The sequence below is a fragment of the Solanum verrucosum genome, unplaced genomic scaffold (assembly GCF_900185275.1).
Source record: "Solanum verrucosum unplaced genomic scaffold, falcon-dt-bn FXZP01000189.1, whole genome shotgun sequence".
NCBI lineage: Eukaryota > Viridiplantae > Streptophyta > Magnoliopsida > Solanales > Solanaceae > Solanum > Solanum verrucosum.
The window spans coordinates 849024-873696 of NW_026020814.1; the positions used below are offsets into that span (position 1 = coordinate 849024).

General features: G+C 37.4%; 2 protein-coding genes across 3 annotated transcripts in view; both read left to right on the forward strand.

The window, feature by feature from the left end:
• Positions 1–24673, forward strand: part of LOC125813279 (pectin acetylesterase 9) — a 151071-nt gene that overhangs the window by 25749 nt on the left and 100649 nt on the right. The window lies entirely within an intron of this gene.
• LOC125813268 (tripeptidyl-peptidase 2) overlaps positions 1–24673 on the forward strand; it is a 29752-nt gene that overhangs the window by 4339 nt on the left and 740 nt on the right. The window contains exons 6-32 of the mRNA XM_049492756.1: positions 447–533; positions 625–767; positions 856–1006; positions 1124–1246; positions 5084–5167; positions 5259–5446; positions 5568–5742; positions 5815–5936; positions 6022–6116; positions 6393–6451; positions 8271–8425; positions 10793–10971; positions 15030–15142; positions 15211–15381; positions 16185–16313; positions 16420–16520; positions 16603–16720; positions 17538–17617; positions 18461–18533; positions 19261–19346; positions 19431–19482; positions 19605–19715; positions 19833–19898; positions 20354–20446; positions 21060–21155; positions 23840–23938; positions 24156–24248. Of these exons, the coding sequence (XP_049348713.1) occupies positions 447–533; positions 625–767; positions 856–1006; positions 1124–1246; positions 5084–5167; positions 5259–5446; positions 5568–5742; positions 5815–5936; positions 6022–6116; positions 6393–6451; positions 8271–8425; positions 10793–10971; positions 15030–15142; positions 15211–15381; positions 16185–16313; positions 16420–16520; positions 16603–16720; positions 17538–17617; positions 18461–18533; positions 19261–19346; positions 19431–19482; positions 19605–19715; positions 19833–19898; positions 20354–20446; positions 21060–21155; positions 23840–23938; positions 24156–24248 (3042 nt within the window). The remainder of the gene's footprint in view (positions 1–446; positions 534–624; positions 768–855; positions 1007–1123; positions 1247–5083; positions 5168–5258; positions 5447–5567; positions 5743–5814; positions 5937–6021; positions 6117–6392; positions 6452–8270; positions 8426–10792; positions 10972–15029; positions 15143–15210; positions 15382–16184; positions 16314–16419; positions 16521–16602; positions 16721–17537; positions 17618–18460; positions 18534–19260; positions 19347–19430; positions 19483–19604; positions 19716–19832; positions 19899–20353; positions 20447–21059; positions 21156–23839; positions 23939–24155; positions 24249–24673) is intronic.

A 24673-nucleotide genomic window follows, 5' to 3' on the forward strand; every position in this document is an offset into this window, starting at 1 on the left:
GATTACTTTGATAGAATATTTGAAGTATAATATGACAAATGTCAAGAAAAGGGTTTTGATCTAAATATATCATACTAGAAAAAGAATCAAGGATCTTTATTGCTTTAAAATATCGCATGACATTCTAATTAGCTGTTTATTATGAGTACTTACTCATTGTGTTTCATTTTGTTAAAGGTAAATGTGGTGCTATTAATTATATCTAATTAGAGTTTTCGTGAAAGCAATTTATCATTAATTCCTTGGCTCATACGTCCGTAAGCACTCAATTGCATAAGTTAATAAACATAGGTTTAAAGTCCACAGGTTTATCTAAAATGTTCCAACTCATTAGCCATTGCTTTATATATGCAGGGACATGCTCTAGTTTTTTCAAGTTTGTTGTTCTAGTTATCTAGTTTTACTTTGATGTAACTTCGCTGAACATAATATTACCAATTCTGCAGAAGCACACAAAAGTAGAAGGTGTGCACTTGAAAATGGTCCGTGAAGACCTCCAGAATAGAGTTGATCTTCTGCGCAAGCAAGCTGATGTCGGTACCATTTTGTACTGATTCATTTCCAAGTCCTTTACCAAAAGGTTGTATTTTCGGTTTCCATTGCTAAATCTGATATCTGTCATAGAGCTACGATGACAAGGGACCAGTTATTGATGCTGTTGTATGGCATGATGGGGAGCTTTGGAGAGCTGCTTTGGACACACAGAGTCTTGAGGATGAATCCGGATGTGGAAAGCTTGCAGATTTTGTTCCTTTAACTAATTACAGGTATGACATGGCTGCTAGAAACAGTAGTAATCAATGTCTACTGCTTTTACTGTTTGGAGTTTCATTGTTTGAGCTACTAACTTTGTAGGCTTGAACAAAAGCATGGAGTTTTTAGTAAATTGGATGCCTGTACATGTGTACTAAATGTCTACAATGGTGGGAATATTTTAAGTATCGTAACTGATAGTTCTCCACACGCCACACATGTTGCTGGTATTGCCGCCGCCTTCCACCCGGAGGTAGAATAATATTTCTGTTGGCAACATTTCCATTACACTGGTGCTTGTCTGGCACTAGATTTAACTAACCTGATGCTATATTAAGATGTGTTTATGTTATGCATGCTCTTTGTGAAGGAACCTTTACTAAATGGAGTTGCACCTGGAGCACAAATTGTGTCTTGTAAAATTGGGGATTCACGGTTGGGTTCTATGGAAACAGGAACTGGTTTGACTAGGGCCTTGATTGCGGCTGTAGAGGTAGGGCCTATTCAGCATTATATCATTTTTACTCTTAGGTCATCATCTCTCCCATGCAAAATGTTCTTTTTTCTTGCTTCTCTTCTTCCTGCAATGGTAGTTCTTAAATTTCCGGTGATCCCTGCTTTAAATTCTCCGTGTGGGCGTTATCTTTTAATTGTAGAAACTTAGAAACTTGATCATTACCTTCTTCACCATTTTTCAAACAAATCCAATATTTGTTTTGGTAATTAAATTTTTCCTACTTTTTCATCTATGCAATCTCTCCAGTCTCCACGACTCTTTCATGCTTCTCTTTTTCTGGGTTTTGGCATGCAGGTATTGATACATTAGGTGTGTTTCTATGCATAATTAGATTAAGGACCTGTTTGACCATAAAAAGTAGAAGTATTTTTTGGGAAGAAACTTGGCAAAATGTGTTTGGCCATACAAATTGTCATTTTTTGGCAAATATTTTTTGTAAAAAACCCAAATTCCCTAAAACTAGAAAAAACTAGTTTTGGGTCAAATTCTTTTTTTTGGGAAGTTTTATAAAAACACACCATCATTTATTAATCCCAACTTGACAAGCTTGAGAAAAGCACCATGAAGGCACTCACTCAACTTATGTACTGTATTTCTCATTATGATTTGTTTGTTGTAAATATAAATATAAAAATTGTATGCTCCTTCGTGATTTGAGAAAACAGCAGTAGCTCCTACACTGATCTGTGAAATTGTTTATAAGCAGGTTGGAACTTATAATCTATGAGTTCAATTTTTATCACGGAACATGTTCATTATAAAATGATAGTTTTTAGAACTTATGAGTATAAATCATATTTCTTTAAAATATCAAGCATCCCCCCCAAAAACTATGATCAAACACATGGTGAAACTTCACCCAAAAATGACTTGCCAAATATATTTGAGAATCTATGGCCAAACACTAGCTAAGTATTTGGGTCTTACTTTTGGGGGGTCGTTGAAAGTACCTAAACTAAAGGAATCACCACATAAGTAATGAGGAGTTGACTATTGCTATCTACTTCACTTGGCTGTTACTGTGCTCTAGTTTTATATCTTTGTGGTGTTTCTCCACACGTTTCATAATAAAAACTGTTTAGCTATGAATAAACATGCACTTTGGGTGCAGAAACTTGTATAAAAAGATGTGCTGACTGTATTTAATATTGTATTGCTGCAAATTTAGGTTAGGTGGAAATTGAGGATCATATACCAGTAATATAGTTCTGTTGTGTGTATCTGACAGATTAATTGTCTTTGTCACACAATACTTATATTTATTCTTCTATGTCTTGGATGGACGGTGTAATTCTCTGAACTTCCATACTCACTTTAAAGGATTAATAGGTGAATAATCTTCTTAAAGGAGGTCTTGCATGCACAGTACCTTTTACAATCATAAGGACCTGGTTAGCCATATTGTTAGATTAGCGTGTCAACTCCAGGAAGCAAAGTAAATCCCATTCCTTACCCTTTTGTTCTCTAATCTCTTAGTATATAGATGCGGGGTAGGTGGTTAATATTACCCAACAGTGGTTGTCTTCCTACAATAGAGTTACTTTTTTGTTCAGATTTCTGAGGTTTTGTATATCAGTTATGAGGATAAGGCTCTTTTGAAAGGGCATCAGATGAGCAATTGCATGATGCATACCTATATGCAAAAGAATGGGGCGTCTATTTAGTTCAGGGGAGTTGGTATCATGTAATTCTCACGAGATGCCTCCTTGAAATGCTACTTTTTTTTTTTCAAAGTTGAATTGTTGTCAGGCAGCCTGAGTTGGGCTCCTCTTAATTACTCAGGGAGCTAACAAGATCAATCCATGTTCCAATTGTCATCAAATGGAAAAAAATCTGCAGTAAACTTTCAGGTTTTATCTTCTGAGTTCTGGATAGAGTTTGCTGTGTTTAAATGAAACTAGTTGCCTGAAAATCTTTTGGCTGATTTATAGATTTGGCCACTATGTTTATTTAAATGAACATATTTTATTGCCAAATGATGATTAGCATATAAGACTTGTCAAAAAATAAAATTGCCTAGTATTTAAGAGGCATATGAAAGAGTTTCTTTCACCAAACTTCAACCAATCATCTAAACAAGTAGGGAGACGTGCCTACTCTACCCAAGAATAAAAGGAAAATACTATAGTTCTACGCAATTGTCTAATTGATTTTCTCTTTGCCTTTAGATTCAGAGTTTCTTTCCTCCCTAGTGTCCACATACATCTTGTGGAGTGGAATATCATGCTATGTTTCCTTTGGCTCTTTTGCCTCTTATTCTCCAGCACCATAGGAAGTCTTTCATTGGTACTCGGCGTGGTATAACTTATAGGAGCAGTTTTGGCATCAGCTGCCACAATCTAGAGGTTACTTTACAAATTGGTCAAGAGGTGATTTACATCCTTCTTGTTTCTTTGCAAGCAACAAACACAAAAATTGACAAGTACATGGGCTTGAAGCAAAGAACATAAAGTGAAGTGAAGCGCACAATTAAAGAAAATTAAAAAATTCCAAACATATATGAATTTGGTGCTATAATAGTCAAATTGCAATTTAATTTTTTTAAACATCCAATATACAATACTGTTGATATTAATTCAACCGCTCAACTTTGAGATTCAAAAGAATGTTTTGATCTCCCGGAGCTTACTTGAAATCATCGATTGATAGCCTTATAAATTGAAATTGAAAGAGAGAAGCTTAGTATGTAAGAGAGTTAAGATATAATAGATGGTTGAATTTGGAAGTTATTTGTGAGAAGAAGTGAATTGAGATTGTGAGTTTATATAGTTCTTAGGTGATAGGAGCATATCATGAATAAACTTAGAACCCGTTTGACCCTAAAAATTATTCATTTTTTTTTTCTTTTTTCACTTTATTGTGAATACTGGTTTGGCTGCAAAAATTTCAAAATCCAACTTGAAGTTGTATTTCAAATTTGGGGAACAACTTGTAACCTTGTCCAACTTACTTTTCACTTTTGAAGTTGTATTTAAGTACATTCAAGCATGAACAATATTTCAAATATCCTTTGCAAAAAGTACAACCAAACACAATTCCATCTGATTAAATTCCAACAAAAGTGACAAATATTTGGAATCTATGGCCAAATGCCTACTTATATTTTTAAGGAAAGGGAAGGGTGAGTGATAGAAGTGGTCAAATTCACTGTTCATGAAGGATATAATTTTTCTAAATGGTCAAATAACCATTTGTGGGCAGACTGGTACAGCTGTTCAAGTTTCAAAACTGGTTTTCAGCTGGAATAACTTTTGGCTTGGAATAACCAACCCTTAGTTGCGCGGACTCTTCACTTTTGAAGCCGCACCTGTGTCGGATTCTCCAAAAATACACTACTTTTGGCGAATCTGACATGCACCCATTGACATTTTGGAAGAGTCCGAGCAACATAGCCAACCCAAATTTGCTACAGTGGTTGAGCTAGTCCCTGGTTTTAAACTGTGGGCCGGGTTTGTGGGTTAAATAAGTCAGATTTTATCAGAAATATTTTTACAGTGGACTATTCTTATTGACTAAGATGCGAATTGTGAAGTCTTGCTGTAAAGGCTAGTACTTTGGGCTAAAATGCCTGTGCTTGGCATACACATGCAAGTTGATGTCAATCTTATAATATCTGACTCTCTGACATCTAACAACCTCGGTGAGTGTCATGTAACCCCTACATTACCTCCGCGGTTCTCATTCTTGGCAAGTGACAACTTAACATGCTCTGACTAGATGTGTATTGACAATAAAAAACTGTGGTTTTGTGGGTAGTTTCTACGTTGATTTTTAATCATTGTTGAGATGTGCATACTTCTATTTTGTGGACAGCATAAATGTGATCTCATCAATATGAGTTACGGAGAACCTACACTGCTGCCAGACTATGGTCGCTTTGTTGACCTTGTCAATGAGGTAATGTTCGTTGCCTTTGTATGTTCACTTTGTGGTAGTTCAGTGCATGAGAAATCTGTTAATCGGTTGACCATCTGGTGAAATATTTCAGGTGGTCAACAAACACCGCCTAATATTTGTCAGTAGTGCTGGCAATAATGGGCCAGCTTTGACTACTGTGGGTGCACCTGGTGGCACCAGTTCAAGCATAATTGGAGTGGGTGCATATGTTTCTCCAGCTATGGCTGCTGGTGCTCACTTATTAGTTGAGCCACCTACTGAAGGCCTTGAATACACCTGGTATGTACCTTATTTAATGGTTTCTCCCTTTTCCGATTCGAGATTTAGGAACTTTTGGGATACTTTGTGCCTCTTTCCTAGTTAGAGTTTGGAGTACAAAATTAGCTCCAAGAGTTTGCAGGTCTAGTCGGGGACCCACTGTGGATGGTGATCTTGGTGTCTCCATAAGTGCCCCTGGTGGTGCTGTGGCCCCTGTGCCCACATGGACCCTTCAAAGACGCATGTTAATGAACGGAACATCAATGTCATCTCCATCTGCTTGTGGAGGTGTGGCTTTAATCGTCAGTGCTATGAAGGTAATTCAAATGTTTTGGACCTTTAATACAGTTTCTCTTGTTTTCTTTTTGACTGAAGTCTGTGACCTGCAGGCGGAAGGTATTCCTGTTAGTCCATACACTGTACGGAAGGCTCTTGAAAATACATCTATACCCGTAGGTGCTTTACCAGAAGAAAAATTAACCGCTGGACAGGGACTCATGCAAGTTGACAAGTTAGGTTTACTGCTTCCTTATGACTTTTGATCTTTAGCATGACCATTGATTCGTTTATGATTAATATCTTGAATATCGTTGCAGGGCTTATGAGTACATGCAAAAGGTGCAAAATCTTCCCTGTGTGTGGTATCAAGTAAAAATTAAGCAGGCTGGCATCACAAGCAAACCAACTTCGTGTATGTATGTGTGTGTGCTCATATCTGTGTTTCGTGCATGTGTGTATTTCTTTGTAACCCTTCATGATGCCGCAAACCATTTTCCCTAAGCTTTTACAAATGGTGAATTCCGGAACAAAAAGGAGGTTTATCAAAGATGAATAACTGTTATCTTTTTGGTTCTTAGGGGTAATGTAGCAGTTGCTTTAACTTAAAAAGTGTGTGTATCATTATCACCACTATTTCTGGTCTGATCAAAGGATGTGTTCATTCTGATCAGAAATGCTATTTTTGCAGCTGCTACGTCTCGAGGCATCTACCTTAGGGAGCCTTTATATTGTCACCAATCTACCGAGGTGAGATTAATCCTCTAACTTCTGTTTGTCAAGCATGCCAAAGATTCATATAGCTGACCCCAACTTGTTTGGAGTCGAGGTGTAGTTGTGTTGTATGCAGGCTGAATAATTTTCGGTGTGACAATGATCTGTTATGAAGGTTCAACAGTATTTATTTGGTATCTTTGGAGTCTCTGAGTACCCTGGGGCCTGGGGCAAGTTAGTTTAGATTAGATTTAATGTCTTATTAGTAAGGCTTCCTCTAATACCCTTTGGGATATTCCTTTTTTAATAATGTATAGTAGTTCCAAATATTAGAGAACTTATATATATATATATATATATAGAAAGAACTTATTTTTCACTTTTATTTTATGTAGTATGATGATAATTTGAAATGAGCTTAAATGAAGAAGTTGGGATTCATATAGCCTCAAGCCCTCAATCCAGCTTGCTTGGGTCTGAGCCCAAGTTGTTGTTGTATAGTAGTTGAAGTTAACCCAATAAATTAGATACAAGACCACACCATTTAGAGTTTTTTCTTTAAATTTATTCCAATGGTGTCTGGGTCAGTCAGTTCGTGCACCTCGTCAAATTCATGAGGTAACCTGTCCAGTTCACAAGCAAGTTGCCAAATGCAGCCCATTGAGCTCATACCAAATGTTGTCGCTGGGAGTCTAACCTGGGATATCTAAGATGTTAACCTCATGCTTCAATCCCCTTGGGTGGACTGAGTTACCCCCAACTGACTCTCGTCCTTCTTTCTATTGGAACCTTAAACGATGGCATTCACTTGTAAGTGAGATCCAAAATTAGAGAAATCACAATTAGAACTCTGTAGATGTGATTGTGACAGTTGGTTGTCAAAATTCTTTTCCTTCTCATTCATTTTTTTTTTTTTGATTTCCTTCTCATTCATGTGCCTAAGCTTTACACTTTTGACACACGCTTCACAAATGCCTCGGGTCACTGTCTCTTTGTTTGCCGTGATCCTAGAAATACCTGGAGCCTACAACTTTTCTCACAGAAACAGCAGCCTATTGCTATCATAGCCCCTTGCCATTGCCATAAATACAAGTTGATACAATTCTACACAGATTATCCACTTCAGCATCACTTCACTGATAAAACAGACTGTGATCCTTTCTTCTTTTTGTCGCGACTCTCGCAGTTCTTCCACACCCAGACTAGAATTCTTATTTTTAAGTTGCCATTTTAATACTCTACTGCGGTCAAAGAAAAGAACAGAAGTAGAGTAGAGTTGCCACAGTGGAAAGTGGAAACCTCTGCACCTTTCTGGAGGCATCTATGTATGCCTTAAGCTTTAAAAGACCAACAGACTGGATGAAAGGTTTGCAAATCGATTTAGTGGATACCTGGGCTTTGAATGGAGTTAGGTTTTCGATGTTTCAGGTAGAGTGAGGCAAAAGCCGAATAGTAGAATCTTTTTTGAGCTATTCTTTTTAGTGTCAAGGCAGTCAACTTTGATGCGTTTATATGGTTCCTTATTACTATGTAACTAGTCATCTTGCTGTGAGTCTCTACCTCCTTTTTAATGTATGTTTTCAGAATAAAACCATATTGTGTGTGATGGAGAAATGTAGAATCCGATGGGGATAGTGAATCTGTTGATTTCAGGGGAACACATGAAATTCTTGAAAATGGTTTGAGCTACTTCTCTGTATGATGTTAAGTAAATTGATGCAGAAAAGAAGCTGCTCATATCTGTTTTAAATGCAAAGCCAGCTGAAAGGACATTTGGTGTAAATGTCATTTAGTCGGTTATGATTTTTTTAATTATATTGCTACCCCTCGAAGGCTGATAACATTCTTTCCTCAGTGGACAGTGGAAATAGCACCGAAGTTCCATGAAGATGCAAATAACTTAGACCAATTGGTTCCTTTTGAAGAGTGCATTGAGTTGCATTCTACAGGAGAGGCAGTGGTGAGAGCTCCTGACTACCTCCTTCTCACCCATAATGGGCGCAGCTTCAGGTTACTCAGCTATCCTAACTATTCTGATTAGATGATTAAATATAAATCATTTATTTTCTTATTTTTCCAGTTCCTCTGTCCATTTTGAGCTCTCTGAATGTGTGATCTTTCATAACTTCTTTTGAATTGCCAAATGCACTAATTTGGGTATTAACTGGCTATCAACAAGATTTGTGGCTCTACCTCAATGATGGGTTGGTTTTTTCCAGTTTGCTTGTCTGCTGATTATTCTGAGGGAAGTGCTGGAAACATCTTTATACTTTAAGCAATGTGCTACTACTTTAGTTGCAGCAGGTCATACTTATGGCCTTTCAACACTGAAAAGATAGTGCACAAATGATTAAATAGATTGCTCTGCAGGACCTTAACTATTGTATCCTAATCAGCCATCCTCAAAACCAGTTGATGTCATATAACCACGGGGACTCCTTAAGAGCTAGCTGGTAACATCATTTCGTTAGTTTTCCACACAATGGTGTCAATTGTGAATGCTGTGGGATTATACTGGGTATGTTGTTGTTGTTCTTAGATGTCAATTTTGAGTGTGTAATAGAAAATCCAACCTTAAGTCCACTTCTTATGCTCTCTCCTGCATGTGTTACTGAAGAAGTTGAGAGACTTCAAAGGAATTTCTTGTCAGCTCAAAGGATGAGGCAAAAAGGTCTCACGTTGATAAGTTGAAGGTAATCACATCCCCAATATCATATGGAAAGCACGGGCAGAAATCTAGGGGTCCTCGAGAAGGCCCTCTATGGAACTAATGAGGTAGACTCTTTGATGAACAATGATAGCCAGACCATTTTTGGCATCAAAGAAGGGAGTGGAGGGAAGAATTAATCACATCTTCTTACGGACATTGTTTATGGAAGAGCATAATGATGGAAGTAGTTCAGCAGAGCAGGAAACAGGGAAAATATTAGTTTTTGGCAGAATATGTGGTGTTGGGATGAAATCCTCCTCGATGTCATCCTAAATATTTTCAATATCTTGAGAGCGAATTTGTTTTTAGTATCTCTTGCTAAAAGGTGAAACTAAAACTGCTTAAGTATACAAGACACAAACAAGAGTCCATTTGGAAATAATTTACAGCACGAAGAGCAGAAAGAGCTACTTACAAGCAGAAGATCAGATCACTGTGACAAATCAAGGGAGGCTTGGAAGCAGGATGCTTCGAAGATGGAGTGAGAACGTGAACAAAATAATTCTGGATGAAATCCTTTTACCATAGCCAAGTATGACGTGAAGACACAATGTTCTCTTATTTGTTAGTATGGATTTCGAGAGCTGGTGTGCTTTTTTGCTTGGTTCAAGAGGGTCTCACTGTTGAAATCTTGAGAAAAAGAAACCTTACGTTAGTTGATGTTGCATATGCACATGGAAGTGCCAAGGAGAACATGTGGACCACTTGTTTTATGTTTTATATTTATGCCGTTCCTGTTTTCACCTATGTAGTTTGGATATTCAAACTGGGTTTATGCCATAGCCAATTTTTCTTTGGGCTTGTATAGATGATCAATTTTGAGGCAACAACAAAAGCTTCTTTGGTTGGTTGTAGGTCAGTGCCAAGGCAGTCATTAAATGACTGGCTTGACTAGACATCAATTTGTTTCCCTACTTTGAAAGTGAAATCCATTTTCATGTGATAATTTCAGTTAAGATGTTGTGGTTCCTGATCAGTTCTCACATTTTCTGGTATCTGTCAATATTTGTTGATGAAAGTCCTGTGATGATAATTTATACGCCTCAAATCAGATTTGAATTTTGAGCCTAACCAAAGTTTTTGGTGACCAGTTTCACTAGTAGGCATACTTTGTGAAGGGCTAGCTTGGTATCTTATTCTCCTCCATATATTTGTAGAGCTTATTCTGGCACAAACATCTTTTTTTTGCCAATTAATATGAGATGAAGTCTAAATATGCCACTGGAACCAGTCATGTTGGTGTCTTATTTGGATGGTAGATATAGTGATAGTTTATTCTATTACTTTAGGAAGTGAGTATTACGTGTTCAGGAATTCTCCTATTAAGTCATGGCTATTGCCATTTACCACAGCTCCAATTTCTCTTTACATAGAATATATATGATTAGTGTCGATTTAACAAATCACAGCTCCAATTTCTCTTTACATAGAATATATATGATTAGTGTCGATTTAACAAATCATTAATATTTGTACGGTCTATGTACACTCTACCCTCCCCAAACCCACTTTGGGGGATTTTACTGGGTATGCTGTTGTTGTTGTTGATTTTTATTTGAACTCATGATATGATTCTGGGTATAGACAGAACAAGAAAAGAGATTAGATGATTATATTGGTGTACATTATGGGAAAAAACTTACATATTTTTCTCTTCATTCTTCCAGCATTGTTGTGGACCCCACCAATTTAAGTGATGGCTTGCATTATTATGAAGTATATGGCGTAGACAGCAAAGCACCATGGCGAGGACCACTTTTCAGAATTCCAGTGACTATAACAAAGCCCTCTATTGTAACGAGTAGACCCCCTTTAATTTCCTTCCAAGGAATTTCATTTGTACCAGGTGATTATCATATTGCTAATTTTTTCGTGCAATTTGCTCACTGTATCTCTTCCATGTCTCTTCAGTGGTACCTGTGTCAGGATTACAGTAGGGTGATGTCTGCTTGGTCTTATGGATCGTTTGCTTCGTTGCATCCTGTTTTAAGTACCAATCCATTTTTATTCCTTTATAATTGAAAACATCATGTCTTTAAGAGAACAGCAAACACGGAGAGAAGAGCATATTTTGTTCTATTAGTTGACTAGTTTTATTTTCACTTGGTTTCCTATTGAACTATATGGCACCCCAACTCGTTTGTTACCATCCTCCACTTAGGTTTGTATTTTAAAGAAGTTCGTCATGAAGCTCCTGTGCCAATGAGTTTATATGACTCCTAGGGGCATGTCCACTTTGCGCATGTATTTTGGTCAACAGGTTCCATCCCTTCTCTCTCCCCCACTTTCTTGGTAAATGAAAATTCCTGAATGCCAGTGACACGTGGTTCAAAAGTCTGTGGATAATGAGCCCCGCCCTATATCCTTCTCTACTTAAATGCCAAGCTTTTGTTTGTTGCAGGTTTGAACCTGTAATGTGTGCCTAACTAACATACCACACCCTGCACTCTTACCACTAAACCAAAGCACTGGGAGCCAACAGGTTGCATGCCCTCCTATAATTGTGTTTACCAAAACGAAGTACCAGTCCGCTTTTATCTCTTTCTAATTGGAAATGTCGTGTCTTTAAGATTTGGATTATCTTTTTTTTTTTGAGAAGGTAACATTTTTTGTATAACTATTTGCTGCATAAAAACTACAGCTGTCCATACTTACAAGGAAATATAGGAAGATGTACTAAGCTATAACCTACTTACAGAGATACTAGAACATCAATAGAAGATTCTATGTCTTCCATATATTCATGTTTACACCAAAAATAGGAAAGGGCTAGGCACTTCATCAGTTCATCTTCAGTTTCTGGATAGAGCTATGATTGTCTTCAAAACACCTTTGATTTCTCTCTTTCCAAACTGTCCACCAAATGCAAGCAGGGATAATCTTCCATCTTTCTTTCTGTTCTGACTGAGTGCTATATTTGTTCCAGCACTCCAACACTTCAAGTGTATCTCTTGGCATCACCCACATGATCCCTTTTAAATTAAGGAAAATCCTCCAAAGTTGTCCAGTTAACTTGCAGTGTAAAAAAAAATGGTTGATTGTCTCTGATTCTTCTCCGCACATTTAACATTTAGAACATAAGTGGAAGCCCCTTTTCTTGAGTCCTTCATGAGATAGGACCGCTTTCCTGGCCACGAGCCAAATGAAACAAGCCACTTTGTGAGGAATTTTGACTTTCCAAGTTAGTTTCCCTGGCCAACAATTAATCTGGTTGTTAGAATGGTTGAATTCTTTGTAAGCTGACTTGAATGAACATCTCCCTTGTTTATCCACTTGCCATGTAAGATTGTCTTCCTGAGAGGAGGGGCCTTTGAATAGATTGAGAGTGTTGTAGAATTCTGCCAAGTTATCTATCTCCCAATCATTAAGGTGTCTTCAGAAGCTTAGATTCCAACCATGAGCATCCCAGACTTCTCCTACCGTGGCATCTTCTTGTTGATTCAGGCTTGCCAGAAAGATGTTTTCAAACCATTACCCACTTGATGACTACACTTACTCATGAATTTCCCCCCCAAATTTCTGATAGACAGACTCCATAAGGTGTAGTGACTAACTTGGTTGTCCGTTCCCCATCCATTTCATACTTTTGACTAATTACTTTTTCCAGAGAGATTGTTCATTTGAGGCGAACCTCCATAACCATTTCATCAAAAGACTATGGTTCTGAGTTATCAGGTTCTTGATTCCCATACCACCATACTTTTTGCTGGTGATCACTGTCTTCCATTTGACCAAATGTATCTTCCTGGTATAACAGTTGCCTTGCCAAAGGAAGTTTCTTCTAAGAGCATCTATTCTATCCACCACGTTTGTTGGAACACGAAAAATTGACATCATATAAGTTTTAATGCATCCAACACACTGTTAATCACGATTAATCTATTACCCAAGGATAAGTAGTGACGCTTCCAATTAATCAACTTTTTCTTGGACTTCTCTATGACTCCATTCCAGATATCTTTGGAATTGCTTTTGGCACCAAGGGGCATTCCAAGGTAAATGGTTGGCAGAACACCAGTTCTTCCTCCCAGAATGTTAGCCAAGTTGTGAATGTCAGGGACCTCATCAACGGGATATAGGAAACTCTTGTTCCAGTTATGTGGAGCCTAGATATAGCCACAAAAAGAATGAAAATCACCCTTAAAATCTTATTTGTCCTCTGTCAGCTCCACAGAACTAAAGTATCATCGGTGTAGCGTAAATGAGTGATTTCAAGGTTATTGACGGCCCTTGAATCTACTCTAAAACCTGTTATCCAGCTATTTGACTGGGCAGTTTTCATCATGTCAATTAAACTCTCCATGGCAATGATGAACAAAAAGGGGACAATGGGTCCCCTTGCCTTAGTCCTCTCTGAGAAGAGAAGAATCCAGCGGGTGAGCCATTGATTAGGATTGAGAACTTGATGGTGCTGATGCAATAGCGGATCCAGTTGACCCATTTTTCTCCAAAATCCATTTTCATCATATAGTCCTAAGTAGGAAATTCCAGTTCAAGTGATCAAAAGCCTTTTGTATATCTAGTTTGCAAAGGATACCAGGTTCTTTGTTTCTGATTCTTGAGTCAACACATTCGTTGGCTATAAGAATGGCATCCATGATCTGTCTCCCTTTTATAAAGGCCATTTGTAGATCATCCACCAGCTTGTGCATCACTTTTTTGAGTCTCTCCGTCAACAACTTTGAGATAATCTTGTAGATGCTGCCTATAAGACTAATATGCCTGAAATCTTTCAATTCTTTAGCTCTCACCTTCTTGGGAATCAACGCAACATATGTAGCATTGAAACTTCTTTCAAATATGTCTCTTTCATGGAAGTTTTGAATAGTAGCAATGACCTCAGTGTTCGCTACTTCCCAACAATGTTTAAAAAAGGCCATTGTGAAACCATCTGGGCCAGGTGCTTTATCCCCAGCACACTCTTGGACACTGAACCATATCTCTTGCTCTTCAAATGGACTTTGTAGCATCAGATTTTCTTCTGTGGAATATTTGGATCACCTTTACTGAATTCGAACTAGTTTAGAAGCTTGGATTTTAACTTTGTACAGCTGAAATTTGGAGAAACAACTACTGGGGCAGTGTTTTAAGTGGTGGGTGTGGACTATATTACACTTATATATTTTGGTGTGAGTGCATGAGAGAGAGAGGGAGGATCAGTTGTGGAGGGATGGGGGAAGAGAGAAGAACTCTATTTCTAGTGTTGCTAATAATATTAAAACTGTTCTTGATTATATTTCTTGAAAGTGTTGGTTTTGCAAGTACCATCTCTTCTGTTGAAGGTTTGGTGCTGATAGAAGATTGCCTTGTCGGCAAAGTCACATGAAGCAATAGTCCTGCCAGTTCTGTAGAGTTTCTTGTCCGAAGAAAATGTGCATCCTTCTTTCAATAGTTCGTACTTAATTTACTCAAATTGCATGGTCTACAGTAGACTGAAAAATGACAATTGAATTAATAATGTTTAGACAAATTGAGCTGTTCATAAAAACTATCTATGCTGCTGATAGCTTTAGCTGCAAACCATGGAAAATCAGGTAATCTGTAATTTCCATGATGCACTTTGTTACAGATAATATAAAAATCTGATGATATAGTGTTAGTATTATCTGGACCAGATTTTCGGTGAGAATCTATTTCTTCATATTGACTGCAACAATGTGTTGTAAACAGGTATGCATTTTGGGGGTAAGAACCCAAAGGAAAAAGTTGGAAAAAAATGTGGCAGAAATTTTAGCAGGGTATAGATTCCCCACGTGAATGAGTTAGGGTTTAAGCCAAAAAATCAAATGACACAAACAAAACCTTCATTTTGTTTGCTTAAAATCATTTCAAGGTAGATGTTGCATGTTCTTCCTTTGACTGCTTTGTTATTGTCAATTTTTTTGCATGTACACTTGTGTTCAGGCCAAATTGAAAGGAGATTTATTGAGGTACCATTTGGTGCTACCTGGGTGGAGGCCACCATGAGGACATATGGGTTTGATACGGCTAGAAGATTCTTCATAGATACTGTTCAGGTAAAATATCTCGTGATTTGGTTGTTCTGATGTGAAAAAAACCTCAATCACGTGCTCGTAATCTACAGCTCTCCCCATTGCAAAGGCCCATTAAGTGGGAAAGCGTGGCCACATTTTCATCACCTTCATCCAAAAACTTTGCGTTTCGAGTGGAGGGTGGTCAGACAATGGAACTAGCAATAGCCCAATTTTGGTCCAGCGGCATAGGCAGTCATGAAACCACTATTGTTGATTTTGAGGTAGTTATTTTCGAGTACGACATAACTGAAATTGGTTCTTAAATTTATATTTCTGTTCTGAATTATTAAATTTCGATGACCAAAGGATCTTAGTAGGAGGCATGCTGTTGTTCTTTTCTTCTTTTTGCCCTATCCGTTTTTATTCTTTTTTTTCTTGGACCGAACATTTCCAATCTTAAGAAGAGAGGGATTTTGAACAATTAAAGTTGTTCACACCCTCCTTTTGGTTCTGGAGAGACTTTCTTAATGTGGAGTCCTGCCATTTGAATTGTGTAAGGTCAGGTTGCTGACTTGTCAAGAGGATTGAGTTCTGCTAATGAAGAAAACAGTTAAAAAATTGAAGTACCATAAATTCTTTTTATCTTAATTTAAGTAAAGAGTTTCAGATAATTGCACAGAATAATTGTTCATTGAATTGTGTTCCCTAGTCATGCATCTTATATGTAGCAAAATGGAAGACAGAGTAGTTAGTATAGCAATTTAAAATTTCTTGTATTATCCAGAAGGCTGAATTCTTACTTGTTGCCTTCTCCATTAAGAAGGATAGCATAGATGCACTGCAAACTAAGCACTTTCTTCTTAAAATGGTATTTATGTTTCAAACCCGGCCATCCTCTCCTGAACAACATGGTAATTATGTTTTTACGATTAAAATTTCCATCCCCCTCCTGGACAATCCAATCATCTGGAGTTTCTGGAGAACAGGTGCTTGGAAGAATTTTATGCTTTGCTGCTTAAATATATTGGGAGACAAATAAGACAGTGATGATGCCTTTGCTTGGGTCTTTGGTTGAAATTCTCAGATCGCATTCCGTGGTATAAACATCAGCAAAGAGGAAGTAGTTCTTGATGGAAGCGAAGCACCTGTGAGGATTGATGCTGAAGCTCTTCTGTCAACTGAAAAACTTGTCCCTTCTGCTGTGCTCAACAAGGTCAAATTTTTTCTTTTAACTTTTGGATGTTAGCCACTTTGATTGACTTCCTCAGGTGGGTGAAATACTTACATGGTCTCTTTTTCCTGTTGTAATATGATTTCAGATAAGAGTTCCGTATCGTCCAATTGATTGCAAACTGCATGCGCTTTCAGCAGATCGGGACAAATTACCCTCAGGAAAACAGATTCTGGCTCTTACATTAACGTGGGTTTGATCTCTTGAAACTAGTTATATAATGCTTGATTACATTTTGAATAATAATCACTTCCTGCTCTTCTGTTTACAGTTACAAATTCAAACTGGAGGATGATGCTGAATTGAAGCCTCAGATTCCCTTACTTAACAATCGAATCTATGATAACAAATTTGAGTCTCAGTTTTATATGATATCAGATGTGAATAAGGTATAGAGTAAATATTCTTTGATATGGAAGCATTCTGTAGATTAGGCTTGAAGTATGCTCCTCCCCCCACTACCCTCCCTTTCCCTCCCCCCCCAAAAAAATAAAATAAAATAAAATAAATACACACACACAAGAGTATCTCAAGAAAGACTACCTTTTGAGAAATATGTGGGTTGTAGCAGGATTAACGATCTGTTAATTTTTTTGTGAGTGGAGTATATCAGGAGACCTTATGTGCTTGAATGTGTGGAAGAAATAGTACCTGAAATATTTTTGAAGGAATTCATCAATAATGGAAGGAGAATTCTTTCCAATGTTTAAATGTAGCTACATAATGCGACAGAGCTTCTGTGAAGTGAAAACTGGAAATATCTGAACCAATTGGTCCAGAGCCTACAAAAGCTAAAAACATCATTGGTGAAGGATGACAAGAAAACTTGGTATAAAATTGAGCTACTTTTAGAAAGAAATGGAGTACTTCATTCAAAGCACCTAGTTCACAGCCTTAATACTCTTCATAAAGCGGATTCTTTGAAAAGCATAATCGTCTATATTTGCGTAATAGTTGATGCATTTTTTTTGGTAAGTATGCATGATTTGAATATATTTAAACCACAAATGTAACACATTGTGCATTTTGTTTAACTCAACAAGTGGATGCAAATTGTGTGAGCTTATCAATGCTAGATTATTTCACTTGTTTCATAGTAATCATGAAGCTGAGCATTTTTCTTATTAAAAACAGTTGAGTTTTGTGATCATCATATACATGTAATCTAACAATTTTTGCTTGTTATCCTCTCCTTTCATTCTGTAGCGTGTGCATGCTAAGGGTGATGTTTATCCAGATTCTTCCAAACTTCCGAAGGGTGAATATACTGTACAGCTATATCTGAGGTATGTGAGTGCGCCAACATTATTTATTTGATGTGCTGCAAGATTGTGCAGATTATTTTCCTCATGCATCTCTTTGACTTATATATAACTCATTGCTGAAGGTTCTTTCCTCATTTTGACCCTGGGACATGAGGTTATCTGTGCTTGAGTTTTAGACCATAAAAGTTGCATCTCTATGCTAATAAGTAAAACATAAGGTATTAAGTGAGGTGGCTTGGATGTGGTGTCCACCTAGGTTTTTTTTTAATACCCTTGGATATGTTAGAAAGTTAAGCATTAGTGTTAGAATATTAGAATTAGTGTGTTAGAAGAGGTGAGCTGTTTTGCCACACATGGACATATATTATGTGTATTGCGTCTCACACCTGTAAATAACTGTTACTTGTCTTGGTGATATCATAGCATCATTATATTTCACTTCTTATTTTCTAGTATGGTGGCCATCAAGCGGTAGGCAAAAGTTACTTGAGTCTGAACCAAGGACTGAGAGAAAGGAAAGAAGAGAATGGAATCTCCTGATAATCTGATGATAAAATTTAAAGGACAAATACATAGATGACCCTTAAACTAGGGGCCAGTTTTGACACCTCAACTAAGGGTTGTAATCCAAGCAAACTGATTTACCAAGGAAATTATCTATGGTGTTTCTTTAATGGGATCGTTCTAGCCTCAGCACACCTTTTTTCTTGTGACTCTTCTAACACCCAATTATTACATTGTAATGTGAAACCAATCCATGCTTTGTTTCTTTTTCGCTGTCTTATGAGATTCACACACATTGATCGTGCCGAATTGGCTAGCTTGAATGTAAGTCTTCACCAGCTCGTAATATCTGTGGTTCAGGCATGACAATGTACAGTACCTAGAGAAGATGAAGCAACTGGTGTTATTCATCGAAAGAAAATTGGAGGAAAAGGTACACTGCTATCACTGCTATACTCTTTACAGATCAAAATTTGTTCAGTCTGAACTAATCAATAGTTGAGAAGCAGGCAGACATCTCCTTTTATTTGATGCATTGGTCCTTTCAGTTGTGTAGTTGCTATCCTTCTTTGCATGTTCAAGATTACATGTTTAAAGTCATGAGGTTTGACTTGCTTTTGAAAGTTCTGGTATTTGCCCGCAGCAGTCAAGTAAGAAGACCAGCCAAAGTACATCTTGACTTTCTAATACTCTCTCAACACTCACCTTAACTTGGCCAAATGATGGTTATTGAAAAGAAGTTTGGAATGGATTGAGGGTTCAAGTGCTGATTCCAACTAGTTTGGGATTAAGGCTTGGTGATGGCTATTTATTTCCTTCATTTTCCAACAATAGGAAATTGATGATCTCCTTGTTAAAGTATGAACTAATCTATACCTTCTTTTCTTTTTTGTAATGATTGAGAAATCCGTCTGGGGTCAAATCTTAGGACCAACCACAACCTGTGAAACTTGAGACAATGAGCACACCCCTCTACCCTTCTCTACTTAAATACCAGACTTAGTTTAAACGATGCAACAACCTATGACCTAAGTCACGAGTACCTCAACCTTTGCACTTGAACTAAGCCCAAGGGGCAAGCAACTTAATTAGTTCCATACTGCTTGACAGTTGACACTCTTCAAAGTTTTTGTTTGTTGATGCATAAGTTTTTTGTATAGGACATTGTTCGGTTGAACTTCTATTCTCAACCTGATGGCCCACTAACGGGTGATGGTTCCTTCAACTCTTCAGATCTAGTTCCAGGGTAAGTTTAGTCCAATTTATGACGGTTATCTTTTTCTTGCTGTTGTATCACCACGTGTATTGTTTTACATCTTGATATTTGTAGAGTGAAAGAAGCATTCTATGTGGGTCCTCCAGCGAAGGACAAGCTCCCAAAGGTTTGTCCTACCAAAATTCTCTTCTATCGCTTAACTCAGAACTTGTCATCCTGTCATCCCATTTCTGTGAGCTGTCCTCTATGTGTCCTGGTCATTGTATGATTTATATAATCTACTTGCAGAATTCCCGTGAAGGATCTGTATTGTTTGGCCCAATCTCATACGAAGGGGGAAAAAGTCTTCAGAAGAATCCTGCTTCTTATCAAATATCTTATATTGTGCCACCAATTAAGGTTTTCCCTTGTATCCTTCTGTCTAGATTTATCTTCTGCAATGCACAGATTATCTCTTTCATTTCAGAGTGTGTGCTTGGGTCTTTCTGGATTCAATGAACGATATTTTCTTTTCAGCTTGATGAGGACAAAGGAAAAAGTTCGAGTGACGCCAAGTCTGTCTCAGAAAGACTAGAAGAAGAGGTATTCATATTTATTTATCAAATCCTAATGTCGGCAAGTAATTTCGTTAAGTGTGTTCATACAGGAGGTCACTTTGCTTAACACTTTTCATTGAGTGAAGTCATTTCTATTTGTGCTATTCTGGTTCTTGTTTCATCTATTGCTTTTCTTTTTTTTTCCTGGAGTTGGAGAAATATCTTCATGCATGCAATATCTGGTTAGATGTTGTATCAATTAGAGTTGTTATATAACCTTTTATTGTCCTTCCTAACAAGATAAATAGTACACCACCATACTGAAGGGGAAAACATAGATTATTTTGGTATTAACTTATGGAATTACCGAGTATAAGCTGCTTCTGCTTTTCAACTGTTTGTATACTGGGTAGTTTTCTTAAAAAAGTATCTTTCTGCTATCAATCATTTACGTTCTCTAGTATTTGACATGCCTAATGTAGCTTTCCTTTTGTCAATCAGGTCCGTGATGCTAAAATAAAGATTCTTGCTAGCTTGAATCAAGGCACAGATGAGGAACGTGCTGAATGGAAAAAGTTATCTCAGTCACTAAAGGTAGTTGTTAAATTGTTTCAAGGAGGTGACAATAACTGCTTTGAAGGCCTAACTTGTGAGCTAATAAACTTGATGTGGGGTATCAATTGACACTGGAAGGTACTAACTCAGAATAGATTAAGCAAAGCCCATTTCTACCTGCTGAAAACTTGCAACTTCTACATAATGTTCTGAAGTTTGCAAAACTAAAAACTCTGCGTTATTTCAATTTGGAGTAAAAACGTCTCGGGGCCCTACTCTACTGGTGTAAGGGAAGAGTGTGCAGAAAGGGTTGATGAGGTTCTGTGCAGATCTCTGTCAGCTTCATGTTGTTTTTGGCCTTTACCTCTTGTGTCAGACGTCTAATTTTGGTTACTTGTTTTGTTTTGTGTGCCAACTTTGTGCTGCCTTTTCTTTTAACGGGAATCTCTTAATTTTATTTCTCTAGTTATAGAAAGAGTATTTGCCGTTAAAATGTGTGACTGTTTGATCTTTTTCATGTTCTTTCCAGACTTCTGTGGAATTTCCCTTTTATCATTCCTTTTGCAATGATGATTCTTGCTCTATCTATTTATATGCTCACCATGTATGACAATGTTGTTTTGCTTTTTTATTTTTTCAATTTACTTTGCAGTCAGAGTACCCTAAATACACTCCTTTGCTTGCTAAAATACTGGAAGGTGTGCTTTCTCGGAGCAATATTGAGGATAAATTCCATCATTTCACAGAGGTAAAATAGTTTTGAAGTATATACCTCAATTTGCTCTTTCTGGGATCATGCGACTTGTTAACCAGTGTAAATCTGTTTAGTATATTAATGGTTGTAATTGAACTTTTGAGAGCGTAGCTTTGCTTTTTTATTTCCATGTATGTTATGTGTTCCAGAAAATATTTACATTAGGGTAGTGTTGGAAATCGATACCTAGATTTTTAGGAAGAAATTCCACCTTTTGATTCCCCAAATTGCAAGCCAACATCGCCTCAAAACCCCCAAAATCAGACTTGAACTGATTCGAGAATTTGAAAATCTGCAAATTATAGCTACAGGGCCTCTTCACGATCACATGACCCTGCCAGCTTACCTTTCGTGATTGTGGTCACTCTCCTCACAGTCACATACCCTTCCTTGTGATCGCAATGTTTTACCCGCCTGAGCTTTGCAATTGCATCTTGTGTCTTGCAGTCACTTAGGAGGCACCGATCACCAGCAAAAGTCTGCCAATTCCAAATGCCCACTAAGGTTCTGAAACACCCCCGAGCTCCTCGGGTCCAAACTCGAGAATGACAACAAGTCCCAAAACATGTTATAAACTTGTACAAAGTCTCGAATCGCTCAATGGCATCTAAAGTTCAAAAAGAGGGGTCGGGTTTGCAAAGTTGGATTTTAAGCTTTCTAAATCTCAACCGTGTTTAAGAACCTTCCCGAGTCCTTTGGGTTCTGAACTGAGCTATCCCACTAAGTCCAAAATACAATACGGAGCTAACCAAAGCAACACAACACAAAAGAGTACATATTCTCGAAACTTGGGTTCTGGTTGTTACATTGTCATATTTAAAGCCACAAGTTCTAGAGTTACTTTTGGTGTGTGCCGAAGGTCTTATTTTCCTTCACCTAGTTAAACACCACCATATATTAAATAGAACATAGGTAGTAAATGTTTTATTAAAATATTATCTGATTTGCAGATATTCTTATCATTCTTCAATAAATTACTTTCCCAGAAATTATTTTTCAGTAACCTAAACAGCCTCTCTATCTTCACAAAGTAGGGGTAAGACTGCATACACACCATCCTCCCCAAACCACAAGTATTACACTGGGTATGTTATTGTTGTTACTCCGTCCATTTCAATTCGGTCGTCATATTTTGACTTGGCACGAAGTTTAAAAAAACTAAAGAAGACTTTTGAATCTTGTGGTATTAAATTGAAGATATGAAAAACAATTTCAAAAATATAATAATAAAAGATATGTCAAATGCATCAAAATGCCCTGTAATCTTGTGGTCTTAAAACATGCCATGTGTAAAGTTGGAATTAGAGAGTTGAAACGGTCTAAAAAGGAAAGTAGGGCAAATAAATTGAATCACAAGGAGTATTTTTTAGTTTACCAGCCAAACACCAAGAAACATATTCCAGAAAGTATTTATCTGAAAAATGAACTCTTTTCCATGACACTTGTTAGGAAACATGGTCTTAAATTTACCTTTTGCAATTGGATCTCAGTTGTTGTCAACAATGATGGCCATCATTTAAGTCTTCAGGTAGCACCATTAGATCTTCAATCAGGTGAAAATTCTCGTATTCTATATGAACATGTTCCTGCGGCTTGGATGAGTATTCTTGTACACACTTTTTTGTTCCTATTAGCAAAGCATCCCCTTTTTCTTCGCTTTTCCGGAACCGGTACAGAAATAGGTGCTTTATCTCTGTTGTTTATCTTAGTTACTGGTTTTTTTTGGGGAAAACCTATGTGGTGTGGGATGCTCGTTTAACCTCTGTATTCATTTTGTTCCTTATTTACTTGTGTGCACTGCGTGTTCAAAAGCTTTATGTCGAACTGGCTCCTATTTTAGATCCATTCAACGAATTGAACCACAAAATCGAATTAACCTATATATCAGTAAAGTGTGTCATCAAACTTCCATTGAAGCGGAGCAAATGGAAGTCTTTCATAAATATTCTCGTAGAATCATCAATCTCTTACAAACGACTTGTAACATTGAAGAATTCTATTGAGATACTAAAAGTTTCAAAGCAAGGAAGAACAATTTAACTTGGAACTACGTTAGGAAAATAACTTGTTAGCTATTATTATATGGCTAAAAGGTCCTTGTAACCTCCCCCTTCCCCCCCCAAAAAAAAGAAAAAAAGAAGTGATAGAGCTTAGTCTGAAGATGCTTTCTGTTTGACAATTTAACTGTGAACGGCTGTTCTGATCTGGCTATACAGTTGCCCTATCACTAGAGTTGGGAACAGATAGAGTAACTGCTGATACTTGCACAAGGTGTTAAAATCTGTGCTTCCACTTAGGTTGTATGTGATTCCATAATTCCATCTTCTCCTTCTATCAAAGCAAGTAGGAATGGGTAAGTACCAAGTAGAAAAGAAACTTTGAGCGTCCACTAATTTGTTCGCAGGATGCAAGTGATATGATTGGAGAAGGTGCTAGAAATCTTAAAAAGAGTACTAAGAAAGAAAGTGTTTTATTTAGAATTTCTTTGTGAGGATGTGCTTCATTTGGAGAGGAGAGTGGTCAATTTCTTTTGGAAGACACAGATTAAGTAGGTCAAACAAATTGGTGGCAAATCTATTTTCTCAGATGGGCGACAAATACTTGAATTGATTTTCAGTCTTTCCATATAATCTAAGTGTTCATGGATTTCATGATTCCAAGGTATGTGCTTTCTCCAGATAATCAGTGCATCAGACGAGGTTGTTGCTAGCATCGATAGAGATGAATTGGCAAGATATTGTGCCCTCAGAAGTGATCCAGAAGATGAGGCTACAGAAGTGAGTGTTCATCTTTTGGTATTCTTACCTCTGTTACAATTTCAATTGAAGAAAAGTAGTTATCGTAGCAGTTAACTTTGTCGTGTCGATACTTTCTATCCTTTTCACCTTCTGCTAACTGTAAAAACCTGGACTGCTGGATTTGTCCTTACATCTCAGCAGAACAGCTTTTTCTGCCAAGAAACTAGTCATAACAACAGTCTACTTCATTTGACAGAAACTGAAGAAGAAGATGGAGACGACCCGTGACCAGTTAACTGAAGCACTCTACCAGAAGGGATTGGCTTTGGCTGAGCTTGAAGCATTGAAGGTAATGACTCTTTAATGGAGCGATGGACCTTCTATCCTTGCTCTTGAACTGACCTAAGCTACGTGGGCTCTTCACTTTCGATGCTGCACCCGTGTCAAATTCGCCAAAAATACACTATTTTTGGAGAATCCGACACGCATCTGTTGACATTTTTCAAGAGTCCGAGCAACATAGATGCTTACTGCTGAGATGATTGCCAATGAAAATAGGAATAAAGATTGGCCTTTGAATGAAAAGTGCTTTGCTTAAAAAGCTTAATCTTTGTGAGTTCTGGAACTTAAAAGCAATAATATAGGCCATTAGATACTTGTCCAACAAAAGAAGAATAAGCTGGACGGAGGCGGTTTGTTCATTTTGTGTAGCTCCTGAGACTTCATTCAGGCATTTCACTTCTAGCATGTCTGCTAGAATGGATTACCGTGGAT